This window comes from Carica papaya, chromosome 2, assembly GCF_054855325.1.
Source record: "Carica papaya isolate Zhongbai chromosome 2, ASM5485532v1, whole genome shotgun sequence".
NCBI lineage: Eukaryota > Viridiplantae > Streptophyta > Magnoliopsida > Brassicales > Caricaceae > Carica > Carica papaya.
Window position 1 is genome coordinate 10305727 of NC_142310.1, and position 22235 is coordinate 10327961.

The window sequence follows — 22235 nt, forward strand, 5'->3', positions numbered from 1 at the left end:
CGAAGAACTCTCTGAAGATCTTGTTCATTAGATCCATAAAGATGGTCGGGGCGTTGATTAGCCCAAACGGCATGACTAGGAACTCATAGTGTCCGTACCTGGTTCGGAATGCCGTCTTGGGGATGTCTTCTGTTCTTATCTTTACCTGATGGTAACCTGATTGTAGATCTATTTTAGAAAAGACCTGTGCACCCTGTAACTGATCGAAAAGGTCATCAATCTGGGGAAGAGGATATTTGTTCTTAATTGTTACCTTGTTTATCCATCTATAATCAATGCACAGTCTCAACGTTCCATCTCCCTTCCTTGCAAAAGTAACTCCGGCACCCCAAGGGGAAACGCTGTGTTTAATGAAACTACTGTCTTGTAACTCAATGATTTGTTTCCTTAGTTATTCCATCTCAATGCGGCTCATTCAGTAAGGAGCAACCGAGATGGGCTGGGTACCTGGCTATAAGTCTATGGTGAACTCGACCTCTCTGTCCACTGGTAGACCGGGCAGTTCATCCGGAAATATGTCTGAAAAGTCTCGGATTACTAGAATCTCTTGGATACAAACTTCTTTCTTGGGCTTACCTAGTTAGAGATAATACAAGATTAAGGCACTGGGAATTAAGAAAACTTGCCATCAGAGAAAATCAGTACTGAATGATTTTATTAACTTGTAAATGGCTCCTTGTTGGGAGGATTAAATACAACCTTTTTGTTAAAATAGTCTATGGTGACGTGATACGCTGCTAGCCAATCCATTCCTAGGATTACATCAAAATCCCCCGTGTCTAACCCTATCAGGTCTACCCTCAGTTTCTTATCTGCTATCTCCATGGCACATGCCCTGTAGATAACCTCTCCTAGCAATGTCTCCCCCCCAGCGGTAGATACAAGCAACAATGAATCAAGTCTATCAGGTGATACACAAATTTTGGAAGTAAGAACATGTGAAACAAAAGAATGTGATGCACCAGTGTCAAACAAAACATGAGCAATGTGGCCAGATATAGTATACATACCATGTACCACGTCTGGGTCTGCGTCGGCATCCTTCTGGGTAAGGTTGTAAACTCTGCCCTGGATTGGAGGCCTTCTTTGATTCTGGTTCCTCGGGCATTCCCATGCATAGTGCTGGGCACTGCCGCATATGCGACAGGTGTTGCTGAGGCGGTAGCAGGATCGGTCCCCGTGATCCCTGCCGCAGTGCTGGCAGATCTTCCCACGTGCTGCCCCCGTAGCCTGAGGAGGGGCCTGGATGGCGGGTCTGGGCCTCTTACTGGGTTGGACAGGCGCGGTAGGTGCTGGCCTACGGAGCGGGGCTGAGGGTCGGGAACTCTCTGCTAGCTGAGGGTGGGTGTCGAAGCTCCTTTCTATGATCTGCGCCTTTGCTAGGACTGCTGAATATGTCTCGAGCTCCATTACCAGTAAGTGCTGTCTGATCTCCGGGCGGAGACCCCACTGGAAATTCCTGGCCTTTCGGCCCTCATCCATCAATGTCTCCAGGGCATATCGGCCCAGCTCCAGGAACTTACGGGCATACTCCGACACTGTCATGTTTCCCTGGACCAATTGAGCAAACTCCATTTCCTTCAGGTGTCGGATGTGTTTAGGGAGATACTCTGCGTGGAAGGCCGCTAAGAACTGCTCCCAAGTAGCTGGTGTAGGCAGGGTGGTCCGCTTGAGCTCCCACCAGCGTACTACTTCCCCTACCAGCATGTAGGAGGCAATGGCAGCCCTCTGCTCAGGAACTACTCCCAAGGTCTCGAAAGCTCTCTCAGTCTCTGCCAGCCAGTATTGGGCCTCTTCAAAAGAGGATCCCCCTACAAAAGTAGAAGGGTTCAGTCTTCTATACCTCTCTATGAAGCTGGGGTCGATCAAGGAATGAGCGGGGTCCTGAGGTAGAGGGACTGGGGCCGGCTGAGGGTGAACTGGGGGGCCCTATGGTGGCACCTGCTGATGTGGTGGGGGTACTGAAATGTGCTGCGGCGGTGCCTGGTGGTACTGTGGCTGTGGTACCGGGTCGTACCGCGGCTGTGGTGCCGGGTGGTACTGTGGAGGAGCAGGCTCCTGCCGAGGTGGCTCGGGATCAGCCTGCTGTAGCGGGGGCTCAACCTGCGATAGCGGAGGAGGTCCGAGTAACTCCCTTCTCTCCTCCCGCCTTTGCTGGGCAACTACGAGAGCTTCCACCATCTCAAATAGTCTGTTTAAATCCTCCCGAAGCGAATTATCTTGGGCCGCTCGGTTTAGTGGGGGCCTTCCTCTCCTCATTTCCGTGTACCTGCATTCACAAGGAATGGTTGAATAACGATCTATCGGTGAGTATTTCTCTAAGGCACTTCGTGTAAGGGATGGGTCCGAGGAAACGCGGCTCTGATACCAACTGTAACGGCCCGGAATTTTAAGATGAAATATGTGTATTAAAAAGGTCAAATGCGGAAGCGTAATAAAAACTCTGATTAACATCCCTTACACCAAAACCAAAAACGTGCTCAAAGTATAAAAGAACAAACTAACTAAAAGAGAAACTCGAAAATAAAAGCTATAAATATAACTACAGAGTCTTCAGGTGTCCCCTTCGCCGTCTTCCTGCGGAACGGGCTCGGCAACAATGTCTTCCTGATCTGAAATGATTAAATAAGGAATGAGTTACACCAGCCCAGTAAAGACATCACACTATCTCACCGTCATAGAGGTAAAGGTGGATAGAAAACACAAAAAGACCAATGGAGCATAATTTACAACAAATTCTTTTATCAATAATAAAATCCTTTACTATCCACTTACCTCGGTGAAATTCATAAAACAACATACGAAAGCAATAACATTATCATCATCATGAAATCATATGAATTGTATAACATAATATTTATCACGCCTTTTGCAATTCAATCATTACACAACATATTTTTCCTCATTTACCAGCCTACTAGTATCCATGGGGATCCATAGGGGCCCCGCTACCTGTGAACCCTTAACACTTGTAATCAGATTCCAGGGCCGTCCCCATACCCCGTCCGGTATGGGCGCCAAAACTATAAACCTCAATACCCCGTCCGGTATGAGGGTAAAACGGGTCATCCCCATACCCTGTCTGGTATAGGCTCCAAAACACATAAGGTCTCCATACTCCGTCCGGTATGAGAGACCACAATCCCGGTAGGGTTCCCTACGGACCCGATCCATCCACCATCTCCCAGAATATCTAGTCAGGCTGACCACATTATATAATTATCAATTTACATAACATTTCATTCTCCTTTTCCTCAGTCAGCATCATCAATTCACACACAAATAAACAAACCAGTAATTTATGCCAAATAAGACAACATACAACATTGGGTTCTCAGTCATTCAACCCATAATCAATAAAACAGTGCTATATGCACACGAAACTATGAAATGAAAACATCAGACCCCATACTGCATTTAAAACGGTAAAATAGGCCAAACAACAGCTGACCGACAATCACACTAGACTCGGGCTCCATTAGCGACCTTAAATAATTTCACACATCTATTGATTCATGAAACACCGTTTTATCATTTATTGAACTTTAATACCGTGATAGGAAATAGAGTGAGGGGTTCCTACTTGTTTCGGGGTCTGAATACGACTCTACAGTGCGCCTACAGGCTGTCCCTAATTTTTCCTGAATTTTTTCCGGGAAACTGAAACGCACTACTGGTACCTGCACGTGTCCCAAAAAATCCTAAATTAGATCCAGGGCCCCTTTCGGCCAATATCGCAATTCCGACACGGCGGCGATTCGCCTCGGGTTGGCCATTTTTGGCCGTTTCCGGCCAAATTCGGCCACACTTGCATCGGTCCCTGCGATAAAACAACCCTAGGGCCCTCGGGGGGCCAAAAAAATTAGGAAAAATCAAAACTTACCGGCGGCGGTGCTCTCGGGTACGGCGGCTCTCCGGCGAGGTTCGTGTTTTGGTGATTTGGCTCCGATCAACCTGTAGAGAAAAGAATGGTGATCACGGTGATATAAAAATTGTATCAAATGGAGGCTGGGAAGGGCCTTATCAGAGGCAAAAACCGAGGAGGGCGCTGCTGGGTTTCGGCCGTGTTTTTCGGCCGTTTGGCCAGGATTTTAGCTCCGATTTGGCCAAAGGGGAACTCAGCATTGAAAAACGAGCCGGGGGTATAAAATTTACCTCGATCGGCGATCGAAAAACTCCCCGGTGCGGTGGCGGGTGGCGGCGGCCGGCTCCTCCGGCGTCTGGTTCGTCTTCTCCGGCGAGGGCAGGCGGTTAGGGTTTTTGTGGTCAGGTGTGGGGGTTTTATTTATACCCTTTTGCCTTTTAATCACAGCCGTTCATCTTGATTAAATCTGGGTCGTTCGTACTTGATTGAATCTGGGCCGTCCATGCGCGTGCATCTGGGCCGTCCGATCGCGCGCACGCGGATCGCCCACGTGGCCTGTTCCCGGGTCGACGTGGTCTTGCCATACAGCAGGTCCTGGTTGGCCAGGGCTGCTGACTAGACCGCTGACGTAGCGCTGACGGGGCACAATTTTTCTAAATTGCGTTTTGATCCCCCGGTTTCCGATTTTCTTTTCAAAAATACCTCCAGAATCCTAATTTTCACCCCTTTTTTCCAAAATCAACTTCAATTAAATCCAAATAATATTTTTACCCAATTTTATCATTATTATTATTTTATTTTAATTTAATTTAATTAAATTAAATTAAATAAATCAATTAAAATTCAAAATTATAAAATAAACTAAATAAAATAAATAAATAAAATTAATAATAATAATAATAAAAATTACAAAATTAGTGGGCGTTACATCAACTCCCCTTTTTTGAGTAAAGCTCTTGACAACTAATCTGCCTTTGTATCATGGAGATGAAGAATTCTCTTCCTGCTTCACTCTATAGACTCACCTATTTTTCAAGGTTTTTCTATCTTTAGGAAGCTTCACAAATTCAAAAGTGTGATTATCAGGTAAAGACTGCATTATCTTTCATAGCTATAATTCATTCTACCTTTTACTCACTCTCAATTACCATACTAGAACCTATTAGGAACATCATTTTCTAATACAACAGCGAGAGTTAGATTAACCATATATGCGACAGTATACAAAGCTTCACCCCAAAAAAAGTTAGACAATTTAGTCTCTGAAAGCACGTATCTAACTCTTTCTATCAATGTTTTGTTTATCCTTTTTACCAAACCATTCAATTAAGGAGTTTTAGGAGGTATCTTCTGATTTCTGATACCTTGTTCTCTGCAATATGCATCAAAAGGTCCATAATACTCACCACCATTATCAGTACAAATATATTTCAGCCTCATCAAATCATAAATGATCATCCGATCGGTGGAGAAAGTCAAACTGGTTGATGCAGAAAAGAAAAACGTGAACAATATCTTCAAATTGAAAATACTAGAAATCTAACCTTCCAAAATCGATCTCCACTGTTCAGAATGAAGAAAAATAAGTCTTCTAAATACCCACCAAATTTCAGTCTGATCTGAATAAAGATGATTGTCTGATCGTGGTAAGAACCAAAATATGTTGGATGTAATTTTTTCAAAAAAAAATTCCCTTTTTTTCTCTCTCTTTTTGGTTGTTGAAGACTTATTTTTCTACTATTCCTTAGGGTTAAAGTAATATGTTATAAAAACTTTAATAGTCCTAATGGGCCAAAAATAAATGGGCTAAATTTTTTTTGAGTTTTTCCATATATGAGAGAACCCAAAACCTAGTAATATCCAACATTACCCTCATCGTCATTCTTACTGACCATTCAACTTTTTGTAGTTATACTCGATTTAAAGTAGTGACTTGCAAATGTTGTGACCTCCTAAACTATGTACACATTGCAATAGATCCCTCAATTAGAGCTTTGTTGTTTTTCTTTTTCTTGTACTAAAACATGCACATAATAATAAAGGTACCTATAAATTTTTTAAAATGTAAGATAAGGCAAGAGTAGCTGAATGTTACATCGAATGTATTGGATTATGGGAATATTGTGTTAGGACATCATATTATAAGTGAACTAGCAAATGTTCCATGGAATTGAAGAAGCTTGGAGGAAAAATTCTCTTCAATTTGCAAAATGTTATGGGAATATTGGGTTGAAGCTCAATCATGCGTTCTTCTCTCAACTCTATGGACCATAAATCTCTAAAAATTAATTTATCTCAGTTATTGATCCCCAAACATCTTTTAGTAATAATTCTCCAAATGCAATTGGCACGAGTCTCTTTATAAAAAAGTGATAATCATGATTTTTCTTTCTAAATAATTTATACTTTTACATATCGACACGTTTGATATATTTGAAATATATTCAACAAGCAACCTCAATTAACATACCCAATCACATACTACTATATTTTCTTCTTTGGAAAGAACATTGTCTACTGCGGTATCCTATTATCAACAAAACACAAAAAGCAAAGTATTGAAATGACAAGGAGGTACATGTTAAACAAACCTTAGTTCCATGAATCTGTCAAGAGACTAATCTAAATGGTCCTCTAGATGATGAAGGACCTAGTGATGATGGGTGTCGTGTCATGATAAATGATGAGTACATCTAGACACCTCTAGCTCCTTCCGACTCCACCATCTAGGTCATGAGGAAGATGTAGAGGATTATAGAGGATTCTTGAATTTGTTTTTAAATCATTATATAATTTTTTTTTTTCCGTAGAAGTTTATTATTTTAATACTTTCATAATAAATGTTCTAGTAACTAAAAATATTTAATTTAATAATTTATATAATTTTTAATTAATAAAAACTAACATATATTTATTAATAATTAGAAAGAGATTAAGTCATAGCTGAATTTTTTTCTAATTTCTAAAGATCAAAAAGGTCATGTGTGCATCTTTTGCTTATCTTTTCTCTCATCTGTTTTGATCTACAACTGGATTTTACGATAGCTTGCAACCATTTCAAATGGCTGTGGGTTTGGTCGTAGCACACATTGTTTTAACTTGTCATGTAGTTAGGTACAGTTGTAATGGCTATCCCTAGTTCTATTTTGTATCTCATACCCGACATAGAGATATTAGCTTTTGCTAAATTTTTTTAAATCATCATTGAAATTTAGCTTCACCACTGTAGCGATGGATTTTTTGTTTCCATGGCTGAAGTCGTTACTGAGACCATTACTAAATTGCAATATAATAAAATAATTATATTATATCAATAATATTCCACAAACTTTCATATATAAATTAACTCATAATATACATTCATCATCAATTGATGAGTCATGATTTACATTTGGCATGGTGCAACTTCCATATTATTAAATTGTTAATAAATTAAATACACTGCCGTCATCGCTTCAAATCATAAGAGTCTAATAGTAAATTCATTAAAAGTACATGACATATTATAATAAATATAAAAAAGATAATTTAACAACTTAATAGACATTGATTAGCATACTATCTTAACTTGTCCTAAAAATATGAACTGATATGATATTAGTAAATTAAACCCATCAAAATAACAAAAAACCACAAACGAACCAATTAATTGAAATGGTAAGCAAATAGAAAAACAAACAATTTAAAGTTTTAGTATGATCATAATTTACATGAGAAAAGATTATGGGAACAATTTAAAGTTTCTTATGTTATAAGAAAAGCAAAAAAAAAAAAGTGCAAATAGAAGCATTTCTATTATATAATTTTTAATTTTATTCCAAACTCATCCTTGATTGATTAGTTTCATAATTAAAGCATTGATGTTGTTGCAACTAAAAATAAATAAATAAACAACAAGTTAACTTGTTTCTTAATTGCAAATCTCATCTACAAAAACATTTCCACTTAGTTGCAAAATCTTAGCTGTAAATAGGACTAAAATCACTTAATTACAAGTATAAAAAAACTGCGAAAAAATGGTGATCATTCAAAGAAGACTGTGAAAGTAAATCTTATCTGAGCGTTATTACTTTGGAATTATGAAATTAACTTGTCACGTTGTTTGTATTGCATTAAAGTCACGTACCCATTGCAACCTTCCAAAGCATAAATCTTTCTGTTGTTGTTCCGTTAAAGTATATTTCTATATATTCTGCATTATAAGTGACATTTTTTGTGCTAATGAAACTTCTGAAAAGTAAGTCAACAAAAAGCCTCATTGTTGAAAATCTTAGTAAATCATTGATTCGATAATATAAGAAATGTAGATATATTTTTGCTTTATCATCATTTTCGTCATTGTTATTTTTTTTTTAATATTCTGCTAAAATGAACAATTATTTTTAAGTGAGAGATTGTGATTTTAAAAGTATTGATATAAAATTTAGGTTCATTGTCCTATACATAGAGTATAAGTATGAAATCTCCATTAATAAGTTTGCACTATGAGAGAGATTAAGATATATGAAATTTTAATGTTGACATATGCAATATCTCGAAAAATTTGGATAATCTATATCAGAAGATATATTTCTTTTTAATTATTGGTAACTATATTAGGAGATATAATACCTTAAGCTTCATATAACTTTTATGATTATGCAATACATTTTTTTTAGTAAAACATAAATATTTAAATTATTTGAAGTTTTAATGTTAACATATGCAATATTTCGTAAAATCCTGATAGTCTGTATCAGAAGATGTATTTCTTTTTAATTATGGGTAGTTATATTGGAAAATATAATACTTTATAAATTTCATAGAACTTTTATGGTTATGCGGTATAATTTTTTATAAAATATAAATATTTAAATTATTTAAAATTTTAATGTTAACATATCCAATATCCTCAAAAATTCAGATAATCTATATAAGAAGATTTTTTTTTTTTAATTATTAGTTACTATGTTTGAAGATAGTACCTTAAAAGATTCATATAACTTTTATGTTTCACGGGTATATTTTTTAGTAAAACATAAACATTTAAATTATTTAAAATTTTAATATTAAAATATGTAATATCTCAGAATATAAGAAGATATACTTTCTTTTAATCATTGCTAGGTATATTGAGAGATATAATACCTTATAATTTTCATATAAATTTTACGGTTACGCATTATATTTTTTTGTAAAATATAAATATTTAAATTATCTGAAATTTTAATGTTAACATGTATAATATCTTAGAAAATCTGAATAATCTATATTAGAATATATACTTCCTTTTAATGATGGGTAACTATATTGGGAGATCTAGTACCTTTTAAGTTTTATATAATTTTTATAGCTACACGGTACTTTTTTTTATATAAAACATAAATATTTAAATTACTTAAAATTATTTTAGACTTATTATTAAATTTATCATATATGAAATTTTATGTAAAATTAGAACAATAAATTTAAAATTATGTCATTTTTGATAGAACTCAAAATGTATTATTTTGATTATGTATAAGTTTCTATATCAATCCAATTTGAATAATTTTAGATAATGCTTTCTGTTATCTTTTAGTTAAAAGTTTTACATATTGAATTGTTGGAAACATAGCTTTGATTTATTGTAGTTTTATCTTGTTCCTTAATTTTTGTTTTAGAGTTTACCTATGTTTTTCGTACATAAAGTGGTTTTGATTCTTCATTTGATTTACATTTTGTTCAAACAAAAACTTTGCTAGTCTACATCTAAAGTAGAGATTAACTTACAAAGCCTGTATGAGATCAATGTATTGAATTTCTTAAGGACAAGCTTTGAGTAATTACAGTACTGTCAATTAATGAGGGAATATTAGTAGCTAAAAAATAACTTTAGATAGTTCAAGAAACAAAAATGTAAGAAAAGAAATTCATAAACTACAGAAACTAATTGAAACTAAATATTTATTCAATTTAACTTCTTTTTATTCAAGATAAATTTTAAGCCTAACTCTGAGAAAATTTTTGACCCTCTCCACCTTGTCTACTTATTGGAAGATGGGGAAGAAGATAAGAAGATCTACCGAAAACGTCATCGTTTAGGGAAGATTAGCGGCTGAGGTCAGGGTTTGACTAGGTTGGGCTTGGCTTTAAGCTCTATGAACTTGAGGGTTGGTCTTTAATGAGTAGGATCTTTTTTGGGCTTTTGGTTAAATGTAAAAGACTCGATCTTTTTATTATTTGGGCTTTGATAATATTTTTCAATTGGGTTTGGGGCCGAAATAATTTGTAGTGTGTTATTTTGGGGCTTGAAAAAATTTCGGATTTGAGAAAAAATAAAAAAAGGATTTTAGCAATGGCTCATGTGCAAAAGATCTTTTGCTGTAGTTGTTTTTAGCTATAATGGATTTTGCGATCCATTTCAATCAGCTACAGATTTGGTCGTAGCAAACACTGTTTTAATTTGTAGTGTAGTCAGGTAGAATAATCTGTAATCGTCATTAAGACCATTACTAAATCACATAAATCTTAATTAAATAATTCACCTTATACTAATTGCACGAAATATTCTACTTAATTAAAAAGTGATATAACATTAACCTTCAGATCAGATTCTTGAACCATAATTCTCTTTTGTGTTTGATTTCATGAGGAGAATAGATGTTAGAGTTAGTCCATATAATATAAACCTTATACTAACGTTTATAATTATCTAAGATAATCCTCTTCATGACTTACTTTCTAATTAATATGTCTTATTTAATTTACAAATAGTTTTTCTTCTCAAATAATATATGTTTCTTTAAATGTAATGAAACATCCCCTAAACCCAAGTTTGACATGTAACTATCATCTAAACGAAGGGGAAGAAACAGAAGCAGGGGAAGAACGTCGTTATCAAAAGAAGAGAGGATGGAGGTAGGACCCACGTGACAGGCTAGCTTTTTCTGAAATTTTCGTTTTGTCCAATGTTGGATTTGTCCACGCCCACAGGGAACCTGTCAGATATCTTCACACGTGGCATCATCCAATTAGTTAACATATCAATTCCCACGTGGCACTTCACGTGGCACCCGACTTTCCTTCTCTCCCGCTATTTTTCCATGGCGAATCTTGCGAAATCCTTATCCAAAATCTTCTCCACCACTATAAACACCTTTTTTTCTCTCTTAAATGTCGTTTGGAGTATAAGAAAAAGAGAGTAAAAAAAGAGAAAATTAGAGCTGGGTCCCTCCCTCCTCCTCCTCCTCCTCCTCCTATAAATATAACTGTACGTGATCATATTCTTTGGGAACTTGTGAGAGCTTGATCAATTTTATGCTAAGATGTTTCCTTTATCTGCATTTGCACCTGCACCTTATTTCTTCTTTCGAGTTATATATATATATATATAGAAGTAGTACAGTATAATATTAACCGGGAAAGATCAAAAAAGGAGAGGTGCAGGTGTAGGTGCAGATGAATGTCATTTTGGCTTCTTCATTTCTTCTTTTTTTTTTTTAAAGATCATTTTAAATTTCAGATCTCGTTTAATGAATTATTGTTCTTTGGGCAAGGGATTACAGTGCTGTTTTTAACTTTTAAATTTAAGCTAGTGTGATTCAGAACAAACGAAGAAGCTAAGGCATCTCCAGGTACTTAAACTTCTCTCTCTGCTGTCTCCATCTATTGCACTACATACAACACACATCAGTGGTCCGTGTTATATATATAATATATATATATTTTTAGAGAGAGAGAGAGAGAGAAGCTTAAAGATACTCGTAGCTTTCTTTGAAAAAGGTAGCTAGGACATAAACAAAGGCTCAAACTGCTGTGTGCGCATAAGATTTCGCATACTATAGTTTTGGTTAATATTTGAAGGTAAAAATTTTCTTATTTTTATCACTATAATATTTTTTAGGAAATGTTTCTATATACATTCTGTGTTATTCCTAGATTATACTATTTTTTGTCTTTTTTTATTGTTAGGTTTAAGGTAAGTTTGACAAAATTGTAATTTCAACTAAAACAACTTTCCACTTCGATTATGCTACGATGACATACATAGTTGTAAGGTTATACACTTCTTTTATTTAAAATTTTTAAAAATAAAAGAAAGCAAACTATAAATCAATATGATCCAAAACTAGAAATGGTTCAAATCAATTTAAAAAAATCGGTTTAATTTTATCAATGCAGACTGATGAATGCTCAGACCTACATAGTTGCCCGCCAAAAAATTCAATTGTTTTTATCTAATAAAGTTAGAAAAATAAAGTAGTATATATGTATGTATATATCGAGTCGTAGTTCGAAAGATTTTAGTGGTGTTTGTTGACAAAATATATGGCTTGCAGGTTTTTGTACTGTGTGTGATGGATCCATAAAAAATTTCATCGATTGGCTTGCATGTACGTGGCTTGGAAGGTAATGGGATTTATTTCATTTCACTGTATATCTTTGATTATATGACTTTGGAGCATTAATGAGTATGACCAGACAATGCATGTGTTCTGACATTTCAGACATTTATACTTGGTGTGTTTGAGATGGATGAATTTTTAAATTTTTTATAAAATTCATCTCCAAATCTTAATTTGATTTTGAATTAAACTATAGTGTAGCTAATCCACTGCATCTTCTTCAATTATTAGTTGTAAATTCTTTATATTTGTTAAAAAGATAAGTTTAGGATGCTAATATCTCTTGTATTTTCTATATATTTTTGTTGTAAGTACTTTGCCTACTAATTATGAATTTCATCTTCCTAAATCTACTATTCATTCTTAAGTATTCTTCCGTGTACATTTGTTTTTATCATTATTCAATAACTATCTCGTAATATATCATCAATATAGAGCAACTTCACGGAATAGATTTCGTAACATACAACACTAATTTAAATGGATTCTCTTATTTAATATTGTTGTTACTATCAAAATCAATCAATTTAGTGTTATCCAACGTGTTAGTACGTTTTATACATCTCTAGAAAATATTATTATACTCAGTTCTCTTGAAAAAAATCTATTCATATGTTATCTCCAATGTGAAATTAAGAAATTGAAAGTTCTAAATAAGTGTGCATGAAATACTAAATCTGCCCTAATTGTTTTCAAAGAACTGTAATTCTATTCTGTTTGTTGGCAGATATGGACTCTCTTACATCGTTTTGAGTTTCATATTAAGTTTTCTGCTTGGCTTGCGTGATACAACTAATGCTAGAATGATCGCTCAACATATTGGTCAGTTAATACAAGGGGATATTGCTGGTTAAATATGCTGGTGGGTTGGCCAGATGAAATTTGAACTAATTAATCTCAGTATTGACAACCCATTAGCCGTTGCTATATTTCTTTCTAAATCTTTGTTGAATGAGTTTTAAATATGAAAAGTTGCCTAAATTCTGCTCTAACTGTGGCACCATCAGAAATGAAAAGAGGTGTTAGCAAGGGATGTCATCTATGATAATAACACCTTCAAGCTTATGGCTTAAAGCTTTTGGTTCTTGGCTTAGAAGGACACTTCTTCGTATATTTCTCCATGTACAGCTTGTAAACTTCTTTAGTCCCATACTTTAAGGTTCACATAACCTTGATATTATTTTTAATTTATAGTTGTAATGTAAATTCCTCTTGCTACAATTACTTTTAGTTAAACCAGGATCACGAGATGTTTCAAACATTTTATCTTGTGTTGGGCCTTTTGTTTCATTGTTTAATTAAACCAATCACATTTATGGTGATGTTCAATTCCACCCTTATTAGATATATTTCTTAATTTTACCTATAAGGCAGTTACTATTTCGCCCCATCCATCAAATATTTCCTTAGCCCATTTTGCTAAACCAACCCATGATGAACAATCCTTCAAAACCCATGCACAAACCAAGGCTTATCCAACCCGAAAACACAACACTCAATAGCAGAAAGAGATGGAGAGAGAAGACAAGGGGCGGAGCTAGTCGCAGACAACTTCATGGGGTGAAATCAGAGCAGAGAACATGCTTTATAATATTGAGAAATATAGTCAGCATTCTCTATCCACAGTTTCTTTTACACGAAACTTTCAGTTTTAGTCACTAGCAGCCTTTTTACCTTCAGATGCATATCTGTTGAAATCAAAGTACACAACATGTTGTAGATATGAGAAAAATTTTAGTCAAACTGGATTTATGTGCCGATTTAAAGAAGAAAAGATCTTGTAGAGTAGTGCTAATTAACACACATATCTGGGCATATTGTCTTGTTAAGGCTGCAGATCTCCCATTTTTCAACCTGATCTGCCCATTCAGTCTGTTTTGGGATTTGGGATTAAGGATGAGAGAACATGCAACAAAAAAGACCAAATTTTGAGGATTGATTTAAACTCATATAGATACCGTAACATTCTGCTGGATTGCTTCAATCATGGCATCCACATTTGAATTATAGAAGGTCTCTTCTGCTGTCTCCATTATATTTGCATCCAAAACCTGCATGCTTTGTGTGAGTGATCGGTTTAGGAATAAGGACTGGATTTGCCGTGTTGATGGTAAAGATGCTGCTTTCTTGTGTATCAATGAACAAACACTCCCCAAATCATTTTCTGCATATTCTGGAAGCAGCTCCTTCACGGCATCTGCTGCTGCCTCACTCAACCGAGACTGCCATAAAACACACGCACACCCCCCCCCCCCCCCCCCCCCCCCCACACACACACAAACAAGAGAAACACATTGGAGTTGGATTGGCAGAAAAAATCAACACTTGCGGGTGACTCTTATCCAAGTAGGAAAAAGAGGTTATGGGAAACATAAAAGATCAAATTAAGCAGGAAATGGTTCAATTACGGGAGTAAGTTGAGGAACATGACAAGTTGAGCTAGTACAAGAAAAAAAGAACAAAATTAGATGAACTGTACAAAAAGGAAGAAATAACGTAATAACAAAGCGCAAAATTCTTCTACAGGTTTCTGAAAGAATGAGGCAAAGTGGCATTAGCAGAAGTTAAGATGAAAATGGTGTTTGGTTTTTCTCACATATTATTCCTTCCTCTTCGGGGAGCTGGAGCAGGACAATACGAACAGGTCACCGGATTGCATTGAGTGAAAAAATGGTTATTTCAATGAATGATTACTTCAATGATTGAATTTCTAAATATAAATTTTGCTATAAATAGAAAGGTTGTTACTGCTGATAATTATTTCCACTTTTCTATGATATTTATTTATTAAATTTAGCTGCTATTTTAATATGTAGATTGCAGTCACTTTAATTTTTATGACAGATATATATTTTAATTAGTGGTTCGTTTGATTTCAAATAATTTTCAATATCTTATTATATTTTTAGGTATATGAATGAGCTACTTAAGTATTATTTTTATTATGCCTTCAGCAGCTTCAAAATTAGAATATTAAAATTTCTACATTAATGAATAATAAATTAATACTAGTTAAAAGATTAATACCCATTATAAAAAATTTGGTATCTTCACGACACCAATTTAAATAAAATATGTGTTTTAATTGAAATTAAGCTAGTACTCTTGAGTAAATGTCAATAGCGAATTGTTTCACTCAATGCAATGTTTTGATAATTTGTTAAAAAACCAGTTAATCTCATGTTAATAGTCATTAAATAATTTAAGCACAAAATAATTCATGTCATTACATAAAAATAAAATAAATAAATAAATAAAATAACTTGACATTATTATGGATTCCACAGAAAACAAATATTACCTCAGACGCAAATTCACATCTGGTTAATTCTATTGGGCTTAACTGTTCATATATTGGGCTTAACGTTCACCCAGGTCCAAGTCATTTCTTTCAGAAAGCAAACGTCGTCGTTCTGTCAAAAAAAACCAAAAAAAAAAAAAACTAGAGGGAGCGCACCCTCTAACCGACCTGACTGAAAGAACCTCATTTTGATACGCAACCAATTGAAAGAACGCCATAACTGCCGTACACGTGTCCCTCCACATCTCTATAAGTACTCAAAACTCCACTACCAAATGAATTTGTACATCACCGTAACCCTACGATAGGGAAGCTCCTCCTTTCGCCACAGGTACCCGAGTCTCATACTCCAAAACCCTAGATCTATCCTCCACCATCTCGTCCTACGCTTCCCGCTTCTCGGATCTCGTCTCCGGTCTCTCACTGGTAAGTTTTCTTCCCGATGCTAAATGCTTTGGGTCTGTATCAGAAGTTTTTTTTTTTTTTTTTGTCTTTCTATTTTTTAAAGGGTTTTTTTTTCTTCAGGTTAGGGGGTTAGTAGTCGGGTGAATAAGAAGATGGTTTCGGACGCGAGCAAGAAGAAGGCGGCTCAGAAGAAGGCCGCTGCTGCTGCTAAGAGAGGCGGGAAGGCTGCAGCGTCTTCCAAGGCGGCGGCTGCCGCTGCGGCATCCGACACGCAGAATGGAGTTGATAGCTTGTCTAATGGTGTTGGAGCTATGCAGATATCTGATCGGACCTGCACCGGTGTCCTTTGTTCGCATCCTCTATCCAGAGATATTCGCGTAAGTCCTTCTATCTAATGAATCGTCTTTGTTGCGGTTTGGTGATGTGGAAAATTTGATGTTACTTGTACCTTTCCAGTATTGATTAAAAGTGGAATTCCTTTGAGTAATTTTCCAACATAATAAACTCTCGCGACAAAAAAGCAAAGTTTATGCACATATATATTTTATCCTATATATAAACACGCTTGTGCACATAAGGGACTTCGAGTTGAATCTTGACGGTGTTTAATTGCTAGTAGTTAAGTGCTACGAATGTTTTACTTCTTGATTTAGGTTCTCGTTTGCTTCTTGGTTGAGGAACACTAAACTAGGCTTCCTTTTGAATAATAGTTATAGTTTATTTTTTCTTCACGTACTAAAAGATTTTGGCAAAATGTATTCTAGAAACCAGTTGTAAACTAGTGCCACCTTAGTTACTTGTGAGCCAGGTTTTCCCTCAAACTTTCTTATATATGTACAAACCCTTGCTGAGAAAGATAACTTTCTGTTCTTTAATCTCAAGTATAATTTTGGTGTTGTCTTGAGCACTCTATGATTTTGCAACCTTACTGGTTGCAAAATGTAAGCTCTAATGAATTTTGTGCCTTGAACCGTTTCAAAGGATAGGTGACATTTTTTTTTTTCAAGAAACAGAGTCAAATTTCTTGTGGAAGTATGTGTTTGCACCTTTTTCTTTCTCTAAAGAAGCGTGATTTCAAGGCAGCTGTACTGTAGTGAAACTGTTTTGACCTGAATGAAAAAGATATGATGGCACCGGAAACAAATGATGTTATCTTTATTGATCATCCACTAACAATGATGTAGGTGAAGGGGTAGTTGACTTTCTTAATCTTATACTAAATTGGGTATATGGTCTTGGTTTATATGTTTTCTGGTCGTATTCACAAGTATAGGCTTGCAAATGGTCTGGAGATCCTCAGCTTATTTAGCCTCACTTTTAGCTTATTGTTGCTAGCTTGGTGCACCTAGAGTAGACACGGGCCTAGGCCAGATGCTGGGTCTGTCGCCAAGTGGTTCTGCCAACTACCTTGCCAGGGTTAATTTCTTGAAATTCTCCTATGTGAATGTAGTCGAATAATTCATCCTTGTTGGAACCCCTTGGTCAAGGTAATTTTGTGCAATTAGAATCTCCATACTTGCGTATGATTGAACTTGTAACGAACTATAGATATTTGGTAGTTGTGTGATTTTTGTTCTCATTGCAGATAGAATCCCTGTCGGTTACTTTCCATGGGCATGATCTTATTGTCGACTCTGAGCTGGAGCTCAATTATGGTAGACGTTATGGTTTGCTTGGGTTGAATGGATGTGGAAAGTCTACGCTTCTTACAGCAATAGGGTGCCGAGAGCTCCCAATTCCTGATCACATGGATATTTATCATCTCACCCGAGAAATTGAAGCTACTGATATGTCTGCACTGGAAGCTGTCATAAGCTGTGACGAGGAGAGATTGAGGTTGGAGAAAGAAGCAGAAGCCTTGGCATCGCAGGTGAGTTTTAACTATAAATTTATATCATGTTCTCTGTTTTTATTTCCATGAACTAGTTTATGAATCCCATTTTTGTTATTTTATAGGATGATGGAGGTGGGGAACAACTTGAACGGATCTATGAGCGTTTGGAAGCTATAGATGCTTCCACTGCAGAGAAACGTGCTGCTGAAATTTTGTATGGTCTTGGTTTCAACAAGAAGATGCAGGCGAAGAAAACGAAAGATTTTTCTGGTGGCTGGAGAATGAGAATTGCCTTAGCACGGGCACTTTTCATTAATCCAACAATCTTGTTGCTCGATGAGCCAACCAATCATTTAGGTAAATCTTGTTGCTTTTAACATTTCTACTTCTCTCTATGTATTGGAGAAGAATAAAATTTTGTTCATAACAGTGGACAATTTTTGGACTATATTGTCACTCAGTAGAATTTCATGGCTTCTTCCATTGTGGGTAAATTATGATTTAGCCTAATTCTTATTCTTACCTTTGACAATGGATATAGGATCAATAAAGGACATTTTCTGATTACCCATTTCCCCATGAGACATGGATCATTCTATTGAAATTATGGAAGAAGCAATTGAGAATAGAATTGATCCATGGTTAAGAATTAAATACGATAAAATTTTGTGCTATAAATCATAAATTTGGCAATGGAATCTTTGTATTCAGTTGTGTTCATCATAACCCTGTGTTGCAGAACTTTTGCCTGTTTGGACAGTATTGATGGTTCTACGGACTGCGCATTCACGTGGATTGAATTTGAATGTATATTTATCTGATAAAGTGCAATTTGTGCCAGATGTTCACTTTGCGCTTGATGCTTTTCTTTGACATTGTTTATTGCCTTATTTATGTACAGTGTATTGAAATTTACGTTTCATTCTTATCCAAAAAAATATATTTTTTCATATAACAGTTGTGAAATTTTCTTCTCATTCTTAGCCAAAAAATAAATTTTATTTCCTATTTTTAGAAAAAAATTGTATCAATTGTGATGCTAATATATTTTCTTCATCCAAAACAGATTTAGAAGCTTGTGTCTGGTTGGAGGAGATGCTGAAGAGATTTGATCGCATCCTTGTAGTGGTGTCACACTCACAAGATTTTTTGAATGGTGTCTGTACAAATATCATCCACATGCAAAACAAAAAACTGAAGCTTTATACTGGAAACTATGATCAGTATGTTCAAACCCGTGCTGAACTAGAAGAGAATCAAATGAAACAGTACAAGTGGGAGCAGGAGCAGATTGCTTCGATGAAGGAGTACATCGCTCGGTTTGGTCATGGGTCAGCCAAACTAGCGCGTCAGGCCCAGAGCAAAGAGAAGACACTGGCCAAGATGGAGAGAGGTGGGCTTACAGAGAAAGTGGTGAAAGACAAGGTTCTAGTATTCCGATTTGTTGATGTCGGAAAACTCCCCCCACCAGTGTTGCAGTTTGTGGAAGTTACATTTGGCTATACTCCTGATAATCTCATTTACAAGAATCTTGATTTCGGTGTGGATTTGGACTCGAGGATAGCCCTGGTGGGACCAAATGGTGCTGGCAAGAGTACTTTGTTGAAATTAATGACAGGAGACTTGGCGCCCCTTGATGGTATGGTTCGACGCCATAACCACCTCAGAATTGCACAGTTCCATCAGCACTTGGCTGAAAAACTTGATTTGGAAATGCCTGCCCTTCAATACATGATCAGGGAGTACCCAGGGAATGAAGAAGAAAGGATGAGGGCTGCGATTGGGAAATTTGGTCTTTCTGGTAAAGCCCAGGTGATGCCCATGAAAAACTTGTCAGATGGGCAAAGGAGCCGGGTGATTTTTGCATGGCTTGCATACAGGCAGCCCCATTTACTGCTCTTGGATGAGCCAACTAACCATTTAGATATTGAGACAATTGACTCTCTTGCAGAAGCGCTAAACGAGTGGGATGGAGGTATGGTTCTGGTCAGCCATGACTTCAGGTTGATAAACCAGGTTGCCCATGAGATATGGGTGTGTGAGAATCAAACTGTAACTCGATGGGAAGGTGACATTATGGACTTCAAAGAGCATCTTAAAAACAAGGCTGGTTTATCCGATTAAGATAAGGTTTTCAACACTGGATGAGTCCTGATCGGGATTTGAGCTAAGTTTACTGTGGCTATGTTGTTGTTTCTAAGTCACTCTGTTCCTTATCCTCTCCTTGTTTTGTTTTATTTTCTGGCATTTATTGTTTAGTTGCCGAAGTAAGGAAGACATAAAACATATTTATTTTTTTAAAGTTTAGTGGGTAACTAGCCTCTATGGTTTTACGAGGTTATGATACATGATAGTGTATTTGTCATTATCTGGTACTGCAAACTGAATTTTACTATTCTATCTTATTTCCATCATATCCATTATCAGACATTTTGGAGCCTAGAAATTGAAACGGTTTCTAATTAAAATGGGCTATTGTAAAGACAAGACTATCTTGCTTCTAATATGACCAACTAAATATCTGCGGCTGAGACACAGGAATAAAGATGTAGGAGAAAAGCTTCTTTTAGTTTTTTGATGTCCGGTGAACTGAAATGGAAAACAAGAAGCTGAAAAATCGTAATAATAAAGTGACGTTAGAGCGCTTATTTGAAGATTTATGCTAAATATTAAACTAAAACTTGGATATTATTTTTAAAAATTTTTAACCAAGTGGATTTTGTCTAAATATTAAAGATAAACTTAAATCTATAAATTAGAAAGATAAAATACTAATCTAACACATTATTGAAAAACAGAATTATTAAAAAACTAGTAAGTTCTTAAAGCAAAACACCATGTAAAACAAATACTAAAATATTTTATTTAAACATCTTCATCAAGGTTTGATTTCCGCATAGATCGCAACACTTTTGGATTTCTTTTTAAAATAAAAAAGTTTAGTTCCAAATGTAATGTTTTACACTACCATTTTTTAGTTTTGGTTTTAGTTTTATTTGAAATCTTTCCAAATAACCCCACAAAATATCAAGACTTGGCTGACTGTATCTCATCAAAGAAAAAGAAAGGTGAAGATGTTACTTGTCATGTCCCGGGATAGTTGTCCGCCGCCGATGTCCCATAAACGTCCACAGATTCATGCCCTACGCCTAGCCACAACAAAAAAGAGGCTCCTAGTAGGAAAACATTAGGAACTTTCAAGGACATGAACTGTGTTTAGGGAGATCTAGAAGAAGATATTTCTAAAAGGAAAATACCGAATGCTGGTTTCCAATAATTAATTGGCCAAATGGCCATCCTGTTGAAGCCTCAAGAATTCGTATAAACTAAAATTTTATAATTTTCTAAGTAGAATAAATCAAGGGTGAGATATTAATTTAGTCTCTAAATTTTGACTTATTCTATTTTTTAATTACAAAATAATATCGGAACTTTTCTTTTGAAAGGACTAATTCCCGATAAATTTAAACGAAAAAGATAAAATTAGCTTAGGTTTAATTGGAAAAAAGAAAATTACTTTATTCCCTGATCTCATGATACTCTCCCTACTTCTCTTCTAAAAGACACCCATCCCCAAGTTCACCATCGGAGAAGTCAAGAAAGCATTCAACCGAAAAATCTTCACCTAAAGAAACACCTTCTGCTCTACTAAAGCACCATATATCGTCACTGAGATCTGCTCACTGCCAGAGTATTCATCTCCAACCACCAAAACCATTCCTCTCATTTCGAAACAATTGTAAGTTTTAATTTGAATAATAAAAAAGCCTCTGCAGATGGAGCAGACCTACTTTGGCGATGGAATATAAAAGGAATCTGTGCTCTCTTTAATCTCCTTTTCAATTTAAAGTCCAATCTCCCTCTTTATTTCTTAAAATTCAAAATAATAAAATAAAAGAGATCTGGGCCACGTTTCTGCAGCTCTTTTCATCCTTCCTTCTCATCTTCTTCCTCATCTTTTGCGTCGAGAAGGCGATGGAGGCCAGCTTTTCATCTTCTACTGTGCTCATAGAATTCAAAATAACAAAGCCATTTGGAAGAGGGAGTAAAATAATACTAAGAAAATAACCCAGATCAGAGCAACTGTCTTCGAATGGCTCCGCCAATTTGCTGCTCTACTCATCCCCGTTTCTTTTAACATATTTTTTTTTAACGAATGTCCCCATTTTCTCAAAATAATGTTAAGGAAATAACCCATTTATAAAGGGGATATGGGCTCCGTTTCTGCAGCTCTTCTCACCCTTCTTCTTCATATTCCTCATATTTTGCAGAGCATCAGGGGGCGGCAAATTCTCGGAGAACGAACCTGGTGCTGTGTTTGCAGCTGGTGGCGAAGGGACTTCCGCCTGCAGATTCTCTTCTTCCTTTCTGTATTCCGTTCTCTACTATTCTCTCAATTAGAGAAGAAGATGAATAGTTATTGATTTCTTAATTGAAATTAATTTTATCATTAATAAGTAACAA

General features: G+C 35.8%; 1 protein-coding gene and 1 long non-coding RNA gene across 3 annotated transcripts; both read left to right on the top strand.

Annotated features, from left to right (window-relative positions):
• Positions 1 to 11068: 11068 nt before the first annotated feature.
• On the top strand, positions 11069 to 13492 carry LOC110824168 (uncharacterized). The gene is made up of 3 exons (XR_002541507.2): positions 11069 to 11460; positions 12166 to 12235; positions 12959 to 13492. It is a non-coding gene; the product is annotated as an uncharacterized LOC110824168 (long non-coding RNA).
• Positions 13493 to 15799: 2307 nt separating this feature from the next.
• On the top strand, positions 15800 to 20117 carry ABCF1 (ABC transporter family protein). 2 transcript variants are annotated; one of them, XM_022054587.2, is made up of 5 exons: positions 15800 to 15958; positions 16058 to 16314; positions 17523 to 17807; positions 17894 to 18128; positions 18838 to 20117. In XM_022054587.2, the coding sequence occupies exons 2-5, from the start codon at positions 16090 to 16092 to the stop codon at positions 19893 to 19895; spliced, it is 1803 nt and encodes a 600-aa protein (XP_021910279.2). In that variant the 5' UTR covers positions 15800 to 15958; positions 16058 to 16089; the 3' UTR covers positions 19896 to 20117. The 2 variants fall into 2 exon arrangements, with proteins under 2 accessions (XP_021910279.2, XP_088069381.1); XM_088213255.1 differs by having other exon boundaries at positions 15802 to 15958; positions 16063 to 16314.
• The last annotated feature ends 2118 nt before the right edge of the window (positions 20118 to 22235 follow it).